Below are 12,014 nucleotides of genomic sequence, written 5' to 3' on the forward strand. Positions count from 1 at the left end.
GAGCACAAAGTGTTCCCTCCCGGGTCCCAGCAGCCCCCCAGTGCACGCTGCAGACCCCTCACACTATGGAGCAGCTGGCTTTGCTCCCCACACTACACCCAGGCTTCTCCTGCCCTGGGCACACAGGACACAGGCAGCAGGGTCGGGGGACAGCGGTGCCCTACACGGGGACATATCTGGGATTGCACTTTATCCTGACACTCTGAGGGGTGTGAGATGGGTGAGGTCTGGGGACACCGCCAGCCAATCACACTACAAGAACAGGCCCATGTGACCGAGGGAAGGTTCTAAAATGTAGCAATATGTGAATGGAAAATAGGAACACAGTTTGTATCTGCTGAGACCGGAGAGAGAGGAGACTACAGCAGACAGGTCACCTGGAGATCTGACACCCTGAAGACGAGGGGTCTCCATCCTACAGAGGGGGACATCATCGTTATACACAGCACACAGAGGGGAGGAGGAGGAGGAGGATCCAGGTCATTCAAGGAACCATTGTGAACTCTACTCCATACACCTGACACTCCAGAAGAGGACATCGGACGTAAGGAGGACAGAAGTATCAGAAGACAAAGAGAAGACTCCACATACAACAAGGGAGAGCAAGAGACAGAGCCATACTGGAAAAAGACGCTAAATAGAAGAGACCACAAGGAGGGGAAACCTATAGACAGCGCCCGAGTGTCATATAGACAAGAAGCATCACCCACACAGTACACATAGCATCAAGAAGTGTCACCTCCACTACACAAGAACCTGAGCTGATGACCATAGGGTTCTCCAGAGCAAGAACCTGAGCTGATGACCATAGGGTTCTCCAGAGCAAGAACCGGAGCTGATGACCATTGGGTCCTCCAGGACAAGAACCTGAGCCGATGACCATAGCCTCCTATAGGGTCCTTCAGGACAAGAACCTGAGCTGGTGACCATAGGGTCCTTCAGGACAAGAACCTGAGCTGATGACCATAGCCTCCTATAGGGTCCTCCAGGACAAGAACCTGAGCTGGTGATCATAGCTTCCTATAGGATCCTCCAAGACAAGAACCTGAGCATAGGAGCTGTGTCCTCCTGCAGGATCCTCTAGGGGCAAGAACCTGAGCTGATGACCATAGCATAGGAGCTGTGTCTTCCAGGACTCTGCTCCTTCTAGAACTTTGGGAATTGTGCACTGGAAGCTATGAGAGGCTGAGGACATCTCTCTGCCGAGACCCTACATCGCTCCTGTGCCCTTTATTTAGGGTATATACCAGTTCTTTTCTTACCTCCGATTGACTTCCAGTAGCTTATATGAGTGCAGCTTTCCAGCCTCCTCTCATGATGATGCAGCGTCCCCTGGGCAGCAGTACAGCTTTCAGTATAGACTCTCTGATAGGGAGCCCACCACAGCCAAGTCCTGGGCACTTCGTCTATACAGGATATCCCATGTTCATGCCATACAGGCCTGTAGTGCTGCCACCACCACCCCCTCCACCTCCAACACTGTCCCAGGCCACTCTGCAGCCAACCCTTCCCTCCAGTCATCCTCATCACCAGATTCCCAGCCTGCCCAGTGGCTTCTGCTCCAGCCTGGCACAGGGCATGGCCCTCACTTCCACACTTATGGCGACTTTGCCAGGCAGTTTCTCAGCCTCAGCTCAGCACCAAGAGGCAGCCAGGAAGTTTGGAGTTCAAAGTCTGCAAGGAGGATTCGACAAAAACGATGGGAGCCAGTCAGATGGAGAAGACACTAGTAAAACCTATGTCACCAAAGACGGGACATTACTGCCTTTCTCTGCTTCAGAAAGCGTTTTAGGTAAGTGCCAAACCTTGGGTCCCAGCAGCTATATAGAGCCAAATATTCGGAAGTCACAATACACAAAGGCAGAAAGTTGTATATTCCATATGTTAAATATATTTGATGCAGGCAGGTGCACACGATGCTGAATAACTACTAGTTGTCTCAATTAATTAGTAACAGTAGCAACAGAAATTAATAAAAATACATGTTAAATGCATAATACTGCTCCACAAACTTTAATTTGCAAAGCGATTTTTTTTGGGGGAAAAAAAAACAAAAACATTTGGATAATATGAAATGTAATAGTGAACGTCAACCTGCAACATTTATAATGTGATTTATTAAAAAAGGGAAATAGAAAATGCCACGTTTGTGATTATTTTAGTTGATAAAACACACAACAAAAATAATGAAATCGTGTTTAATTGGAACTGCCTGAAAAAAATGTTCTATAAAGTGAAATGTGAACTTAATATGAAAAGCAATGATTCACAAGAAGCATTACCATATAATTACAACGGGATTAATTTACCCAAAATATCAGAGATATTCTTTGATTGCAGATCGGCAGCTACAAGCGGAACACCTTGTTCCATGTTATCCATAAAACGAATTATTTGTACTTCTCTTATAGATATGTGACATAGAGATAGTAATATTTGCGTGAACGAAATCCACGATCTCAGGAGACAAATACGGGGGGAAATGGAAACTGTATAACGGCAAGAAACAGGATCGTTCTGCTATATCCTTTACAGGATTCCTCCGCTATCATCAATTTAATTATTCTTTTTAATTTATTGATATAGAATGGACTCAAAGAATATATATATATATATATATATTACATAGATAGATATAGAGAGATAGAATATATATATATATATATATATATATATATATATATATATATATATATACCAACATACACACAATAGGTACCTTATATTAATATATAGATCAGGTAGGTGCAATAATTCAATAAATACATGGACACTGTAAATATATGGAGATGAAGGATAGTGATTGACATATACATAGGTAGATATATAGATAATAGAGAGATAGATAGGTCATTCCAGATGGCAAACATGATGAAGCATGTACAAAATTAATTAGAGAAACAAAGATAGATAGATAGATAGATAGATAGATAGATAGATAGATAGATAGATAGATAGATAATACATAGTAGAAAGATAGATAACATATTAAAATAACCCGAGAAAGGTTGTTCATACCTCAGAACCGAAACGTTGCCACTGTGGGTTAATAAACCACCGGTGTTTTGCCATATTGCTTGGTGTGCTGCCTCCATTTGTTACTTCTTAGATAGACAGATGATAGATAGATAGATAGATAGATAGATAGATAGATAGATAGATAGATAGATAGAATAGATAGATATGAGATAGATAGATAGATAGATAGATAGATAGATAGATAGAATAGATAGATATTAGATAGATAGATAGATAGATAGATAGATAGATAGATAGATAGATAGATAGATAGATAGATAGTCAGGTGATTTCAGATGACACATATTTGGCGATATGATACACTGTCGTTTCTGTTTTCTACATAGACGCATTATTAATGTTGGTTCTAGAAAGTTTTTTTTCTGTTATTCTGTGATTTTTGCTGTTTTTGGATATGTAATTTGGGCTTCATGTCCTCTCTGCAGGTGCTGTCCGGGGTCAGGGGAAGGAAGACTCTGCTAAGGATGATGAGGTGAAAGGGAAGGAAGACTCCTACCTGATGGACAGTGACCTGGACTACAGTTCAGATGATAACATTTCTTGCCAGACGACCCACAAAGAAGAAGACACCCCAGAGGAAAGTCCCCAAAATCCCAACCCCTCCAGTAACAGCACTTCTACCGGCAAGAACAGGCGAAGGAGAACGGCCTTCACCAGCGAACAGCTCCTGGAGTTGGAGAAGGAGTTCCACTGTAAGAAGTACCTGTCCCTCACCGAGCGCTCCCAGATCGCACATGCCCTCAAACTCAGCGAGGTCCAGGTGAAAATATGGTTCCAGAACCGCAGGGCCAAGTGGAAGAGGGTCAAGGCTGGGAATGCAAATTCCAAGACCGGGGAGCCCTCCAGAAACCCCAAAATCGTGGTACCCATCCCAGTTCATGTCAGCAGGTTCGCTATAAGGAGCCAACACCAGCAGCTGGAGCAGGCTAGACCCTGAACTGTGAGCTCCAGTCTCCCAGCAGACCATAGACTGCAGCAGGTTGGTGGTGGTTCCCATAACTCCGTGTATCCTGACATGCCAACCACTTACTATTTATTATGATGAGAGCAGGAGAACTGTGTGGACCTCATCACAGGGTTGGGTCTCCTGATCGTGGACACTTAGCCAAGTCCAGGCCATTTGGGACAAAACTTCTCTGGCTCCTGTGTTTTTTAGAGGGACTCCAGTCCCTGTTTGGATAAACTGACCTTCTGGTTTAGCTCTCTTGAGCTTCAGATTATGTTGTGATTAATTTATTCAGTGTCTCATACTTCTCTTTAAGTTATGATGAATTTCAACAAAAAAAAAGTCTTGTGAAACCTAAAATGTCACTAATAAATAATCCCACTGCGGCCATGCAGTCTGGGAGATGTGGGGTCATTTCATATAGGTCCTGGCTAATCCCCTCTGAGACTCATTTTGCCAAATCTGATCTGTGTGATGATGTGGAGGGGGGTATCTGTGTGGGATTTAATAGAGCCGGACATGTGGGGTCTGTTGGACAAGAAATAAATGAATGTACTTTTTTCTCTCGGAGAATATTTAATTGCGGCAGGTTAGAAGTGTCATCATCTGTGCAGGAAATGTGTCTGGGTAAAGGGTGGGGGGTGGTGGGACCTCAAATAAGGCAAGAGTCCAGGACTCAGGGTTGTGTGGTTGGAAAAAGAAAGAGAGAGAAGATTTTTATTCTGAATAGAGGCAGATTAATAATTGTCACAAAGTGACCGGCAGATCAGACCATGAGCAGCTCTTTGGATGTTGATGCCTGGGATCTCTCAGGTTATTTGTGGCTACTGTACAAAGTGAGATGGGATCCCAGCAAGAAGCAGGAAGGGTCAGCTCTTCTGTGTCACTTCATGCCAGTGCTTGGATGTGCTGCTAACCAGCTGAATGGCAGATAAAGGCAGGACACATTCAACTCTGTTTTATTAACATGTTGTAGAGGGCATTTTCTTCTCATCATACACTGATTCTGCAGGGATTCCTCCCTTCATTGGGTTTTATTTTATAAAATTAAATACCTGGATTGGAAGCAAAATGATATTAATCTAAAAATCTACAGAATATAGCAGCTGCGAGCTCTTGAAAAATCCTACAGTGTGTGTGTGTGTGTGTATATATATATATATATATATATATATATATATATATATATATATATATATATATATATATATATATATATATATATATATATGAACATATATATATATAATATATATGTATTCATAGATGTATTTATATATAAATATATATAGGTTTATATGGATATTTTATATATACAGGTATATATATAAATATATATAAACCTATATATATATATATATATATATATATATCACTGAAAATATGGTGTTTGTTATAGACATAAGTGAAATATGGATTAAATCACATCCACACAAGCGCTTTGTATAGAAACATTTATCAACACATACATGTAGGTTCAGCGATTAGAAATATGGAGCAGACCAAGGCTGTTAACACCCACTTAATATAAATTATTCACATGGGAAATCATACACACAATGCTATATAATTAGATACCAGATAAGTACATGTGTAGGTATGTACACATTACAGCAAATGATTTACACAGCTATAATAATAGGTTACCATCAATGTCAAAATATTAATTACTATATGTACAGCCCTTAGCTCTATTTTGTAGAAGTTCTGGTGTTACAAGGCAAATTTTTATAAATCGTGTTATAGCTAATGCCTGAAACTTGTACAATGTTAGAGATATATTTCAGGTTTTAGATTATCCTGGTGCATGTTAATATTATAACTTTGATTTATCACTGTTATTTATTATTTATTTATTGTTTTGCAAAGGAAAGTGGCCAAACGTCAATTGCAAATAACTGGTAATTTTTTAGCATTGTAAGGAAATCCATAGAAAATACTTTCTAATTATTAATATATATATATTTTTTTCATTTAATATGTGTTAGCATTTCTGAGAAAACTTAAAGTATCTCATAGTATGTCGCATTACAATTTATGTCACAACACAAACTTAATTTCCAAAAGTTTTTTTTCAGAAAAATATAAAAAATATTGAAGTTATCATTAGCAGTGGCAGACACAATGTATATATACATATATATATATATATATATATATATATATATATATATATATATATATATACACAATATATATATATAATATCTCGGTATACATATATAAATATATATATATATATATATATATATATATATATATATATATATATATATATATATTATAACATCTCGGTATGTAGCTATATATAGATATCTCTCCCACTCTTTATATATATATATATATATGTATATATATATAACTTCAGTATATAGCTATATATAAATATATCTATATATAGATATCTCTCCCACTTTCTCTCTTTATATATATATGTCCACGCAGCTAAAATTTGTAGACGTATGTATTAGTAAGCCATACTGGCACCATCAATATAAACTCTCACATATCCCATGATAGTTATCTCATAACATGTACAATTGGAGTAGACACAAGTTTAAATAACATATATATTTGCCAGATACATAAAAATGGCTGGAGGCTACACTTTTTTTTTTTACTTTTTATCCATATTGATTTTACATAGAAGGATTTCTATGATCAGCCAGTAAAGCAACATGTGATTGTGAGATTTTAATATGCAATGTGTTTGTTATACTTCAGCAGGAATAATAGATGCTCTTTTGCATGGGCTGGGCCTGCATTTGCCAAGTAATATAAGAAAATACTAAATATGTTCTTTACTTAATATGAAAAATGTCAATTCCCAACATAGAACCAGTCAAGTTTGATTCCTCAAGGCAACCCCGGGCAGCTGCAAAGTTCACTTATATGAAACGGTCAACCTGCTGTACAGTTGCGCTGAGCACAAGATCACTTCATCTAAGGAAGAAAACAAGATATAATATCATTATTATTGGTAGTTACCATTGTGTTAGATTAAGCAACTACTATTTTGATAAGAACCCCATGCACTTATAAATGGTGTGGGGACAACATTGCCATCTTACACGTAAGTACTCGTATAGATTGTTTTATGTTTATGACCTACACACTCAGTAGCTACTCTAAGTCAAAACTATGGTAAAATGAACAAAAGTAATTTACAGTTACGCATTAATAATTACACAACCCTGATTATATTGTACAATGTTAACAACTTTTCATCAGAATATACAATTGTAAAAAAATAATACTTTTTTGGCTTTTCATTTAACTGGCTTCACCAATCCCAATGTACAAATCATTGGGTATAAATATTGGAAACAAGTCTTTTACATGTTGGTTTCCTGCAAGAAAGAGGCCAAAGTAAAATTACAAATATACTAAAGAAATGCAATATAATCATGAAATATAATTGTAGAACAAGGTAGGAAATGATGGCATGGCATGTTTTAGATGAACTTGGAAATCGGCATTCTAGTTAGTCCAATGGACATTTAAATAGATTTGTGTAACCCTGTAATCTAAAATATTATATCTAGCCATATGTAATGCATTTTCAAAGGCTAATGTACAGCGGTCTGTATTGAAGCCCAAGATTCGTGAACTATATTGGATCTGGTACAGTTGCTCGGCTCTGAGCCACACACCTTGAATGAAGGCAACACAAGTCCCTAAATAATAGACATAATGTCTGACTAAAGTGATGATAACATTACTGAAAACTATATAAAAAAGGAATGAAAATTAAGGCAAATTTTGTTTAACATTTTTTTTTTTTACAAAGATGCATAAGTCGCCAACGTTTGTCAGAGAAATGACCTAGAAGTTGTGACCTATACTTAGGGATAAAAGTTAATGATCAGTATTAGGCTCTATTACAGAATATTAGAGCAAAGCAAGAGAAGGCCTATAAAAGTGAGTATTATTAGGTAAAGGATCAAGTAACCTTGAACATCTGCAAAGGTGAATAATCTCCCATAGTGAAATGGAAGAATGTATCAAATAATTCACTATACAGAGGGTAATCTGTGCAAAAGGACGGTTTAATTTCAACCGTGCACTATAAAAAGTCCTACCAGCCTCAGATGGTGTGATGATGAGAGAAGTTAGGGGAAAGCCAGGCTATGGAGGTAGGTGGTATAGGGAGAGCCAGCCTGGAGAGGGGGCAGGGTGAGGAGAGTGGGTGCTGGAGAGGGCCTTGATCCTGCACTGGCGAGGCAGGGAGAAGATAAACAAGTGGAGGGGTTTGATTGCAGCCATCATCACAGCTTTCATTTGGCTGCCTAATGAGTCACATCACAGGCAAAGAGAAAAATTGTCACTGGCCCAGGCGCTAATGAATTTTTTTGCAAATTGTAATCAAGGCAGGGCCGTCTGAGGCTGCTGATTAATGGGACTCAGGGGGTTTGGGCTCTCCCCATCCCGTCCTCCCCGCACTAAATTAACAGCAACTTGTCTGAGCTTCAAATTAACTCTCAATGATTAATCCTGATGGGAGCTGTGAAGAATAGCGCCTGCTAATAGCTCCTGGCCCCTGGTGCTGCTTTCTATTAATTCCCATCCCTTTAGCTGCTCCAGCCCGGGGCCGGGGCTGCACTGCACCATATTTGTTGCTCCCATAAATTATTATTTACATCTGCAGATCAAATCATGGAGGGGGGTCAGGTTCAGCTGCTGATCCCCCTCGTCAGCGCCTAAGGGATTTTTTATGACCAGAACCTAATTTCAATCAAAAGGTCATGTATTTTGCCTCTCAAATGTATATCGGACTTTTACGTAATCTCCAAAAACGCCCATGCTATACAACACGAACGCGTCCTATTGAAAGACGCATATGTAGAAGGGTTTACTAATAGGTGTGAAATATTCAGAATTTGCTTAAATTTTAAATATATTTATATATTAAATAAATCGCACGCATGACATCACAGTACGGATGTCTTACCATTCTAGAACAGAACAAGAATGATACAATGTGTATATATGTAAGGTCTTAATGTAGCAGCCGAGTGGATCGACAAGCTTAGAACAAATAGTTTTGAGTAGTCAGATGGTAACGACTAAAGCTAATGTTACTGTACTTTGTTCCTAACTTGACATTGAAATAGGATTAAAGAAAAAAATAAACTATTTTTAATTTGAGACCAACCCTCCTATTATGGATCCACACACAGACTTGACCTTCCACACGTTTATCGGGTAAAGTCAACTCTCCTTTGCCTAATGGAATTTATGATTGCCCTATGGAAATCTGGACGATTGAACGGTGTTATATAGCTGCTTACAATGTGCATACATTTCTCCAAAGCCTAAAAACCCATTTGTGAGCTAAATGTGCAAGGTCCTGTCTACATGTATTCAATTTTACTGCCTCATTAAACCAGTGATTGTAAAGTCATGTACTGTGTGCTCTTGCAAAGTCGTCACAAAAACAGCAACCGGGCTTCTCTTAACCAGTCACAAACCACAGTCTGAAGGTACAAAGACACTAACAACAAGCAATGTTGGCGAAAGGGCAATTCGCTCCATGATATAAAGTTCATTTCTGTATTAAAAAGTATCTTTACTTTCCATGAGTCAGTCTATGGTACTCCATTTTCACTCTTGGCTTGACATCTAGATCCTGGAGTTTACAAGCTGAAGACACAATTATTGTAAATTAAACAAGAAAATACTTTAAGGTCCTAAAATCAATCAATTAACGGTCACAAAATTTCAATGTGTGATGTACTGTAATAAAGAGAAAGGTCAGGATACCTAAAGCCCTAGGTACACACTCATGGAGGCTTTGCTTTTACCTATTGTGAGTTACTCAACTGTTAATAAGGAAAACTAGTATGAAACAGATTAAAAAGTTTCTTTACCTAGGTAAAAAAACAAAAAAAACTTAAAAGTGTCTGGTTACAAAAAAGTTTTCTGCGTGCTTCAAATAGTAAGTTATAAAATTCTCAGATATACAGGAATCTTCAGCGCCTCTATCTTCAGAGCTATCTGTGCATCAGCTGTGACAATGATGGAGGCTGGCTTAGCTATTGGAAAAAGTCAAACCAAAGAGTGAGTCGGAGAATAAGCTGGCATATGAGCAATGTGTAAGAGCATGTTTACACTGTGCTCAATTCACAGACAAAACCCAAGAAAAAAACAAAATGAGCATATACCCTATAGTAATTAAGTAAAGAGGAATATGACATGTACATAACATAACAATCGGGACAGTCGGCTAACGCAAGTTAAGGAAGTAGTAATAGAGACAGGAGAGGACGGTCCCAATTGGGTACACCTTGTCACGGTGGGATGGCTTTCACAGTTTTTTGATCCATATAGCTTCCCATGGATGGGTGTCTGAACAGTCCGGCCCCTGTCCTACTCTGCCTTATTCACATTGAGGTTGCCTGACATAAGGTAAGATTTTAATACTAGAGTTAGTTTAGGACTATCCCGATGGGTACACCTTGTCACGGTGCGGTGGCTTTTATGCTTTATTTAACCAAAATAGTGTTAACTAAGTATCTTATGTTATATACATGTACTATTACAATTTACTTATTTAGTTACTGTAGGGTATATGCTCATTAAGTGTTTTTTTTTCATTGTTTTTTTTTATTGGAAAAAGTTGGACAACTCTTCACATATAGCACTGATAATTGAAATTGCTGCCCTGTGTCAGACACAAGTAAAGGTACCGTTACACTAAACGACTTACCAACGATCACGACCAGCGATACGACCTGGCCGTGATCGTTGGTAAGTCGTTGTGTGGTCGCTGGGGAGCTGTCACACAGACAGCTCTCTCCAGCGACCAACGATCAGGGGACCGACTTCGGCATCGTTGAAACTGTCTTCAACGATGCCGAAGTCCCCCTGCAGCACCCGGGTAACCAGGGTAAACATCGGGTTACTAAGTGCAGGGCCGCGCTTAGTAACCCGATATTTACCCTGGTTACCATTGTAAAAGTTAAAAAAAAAACACTACATACTCACATTCTGATGTCTGTCACGTCCCCCGGCGTCCACAGGGTTAAAACTGCTTTCGGCAGGAGCGCTGGTAATGCATGCGCTGCTGCCAAGAGCTTCCCTGCACTGAATGTGTCAGCGCCGGCCGTAAAGCAGAGCTCAGCGGTGATGTCACCGCTGTGCTCTGCTTTATGGCCGGCGCTGACACAGTCAACTCTTTAGATGCCGGGGGACGTGACAGACATCAGAATGTGAGTATGTACTGGGTTTTTTTTTACTTTTACAATGGTAACCAGGGTAAATATCGGGTTACTAAGCACGGCCCTGCACTTAGTAACCAGATATTTACCCTGGTTACAAGTGAACACATCGCTGGATCAGCGTCACACACGCCAATCCAGCGATGACAGCGGGTGATCAGCGACCAAAAAAAGGTCCTGATCATTCCCATCGACCAACAATCTCCCAGCAGGGGCCTGATCGTTGGTCGCTGTCACACATAACGAGATCGTTAGCGGGATCGTTGCTTACATCACCAAAAGCGTGACGTTGCAACGATATCGTTAACGATATCGTTATGTGTGACTCAGCCTTAAGAGGTGGACCTTCCAGTACATGGGACTGGAGCTGATTGTGACATCATTAATTATGGAAGTATAATAGTCACAAAAATTGAAAGGAACAGATAGCACTCACTGGTTAAAAAACTTCTTTATTCCAATACTTTAAAACATCGGCGTCGGGAGGATGGGAGCAGGAGTGGAATGGACAACAGCCGTTTCGCACTGCAGTGGCGCTTCTACTGGTCACCAGTGGGTGACCAGTAGAAGCGCCACTGCAGCACGAAACGGCTGTTGTCCATTCCACTCCTGCTTCCATCCTCCCGACGCCGATGTTTTAAAGTATTGGAATAAAGAAGTTTTTTAACCGGTGAGTACCATCCGTTCCTTTTTGTATCCATTGTGGCTATTTTCTTTGGAGCGGCACCCCGGCTCACGGAGCACTTACTGCTGTATACATGCTTGCAGCATCAGTTCACGCAATTACCTGTGCACTGAGTGGGCTTCCC

The 12,014-nt window shown here is 39.7% G+C and overlaps 1 protein-coding gene across 1 annotated transcript; it reads left to right on the forward strand.

Annotated features, from left to right (window-relative positions):
• The first annotated feature begins 1,273 nt into the window (after positions 1 to 1,273).
• Positions 1,274 to 4,611, forward strand: GBX2 (gastrulation brain homeobox 2). The gene is made up of 2 exons (XM_077272352.1): positions 1,274 to 1,792; positions 3,465 to 4,611. The coding sequence occupies exons 1-2, from the start codon at positions 1,288 to 1,290 to the stop codon at positions 3,974 to 3,976; spliced, it is 1,017 nt and encodes a 338-aa protein (XP_077128467.1). The 5' UTR covers positions 1,274 to 1,287; the 3' UTR covers positions 3,977 to 4,611.
• Positions 4,612 to 12,014: the final 7,403 nt, after the last annotated feature.

This window comes from Ranitomeya variabilis, chromosome 7, assembly GCF_051348905.1.
Source record: "Ranitomeya variabilis isolate aRanVar5 chromosome 7, aRanVar5.hap1, whole genome shotgun sequence".
NCBI classification, from domain to species: Eukaryota; Metazoa; Chordata; class Amphibia; order Anura; family Dendrobatidae; genus Ranitomeya; species Ranitomeya variabilis.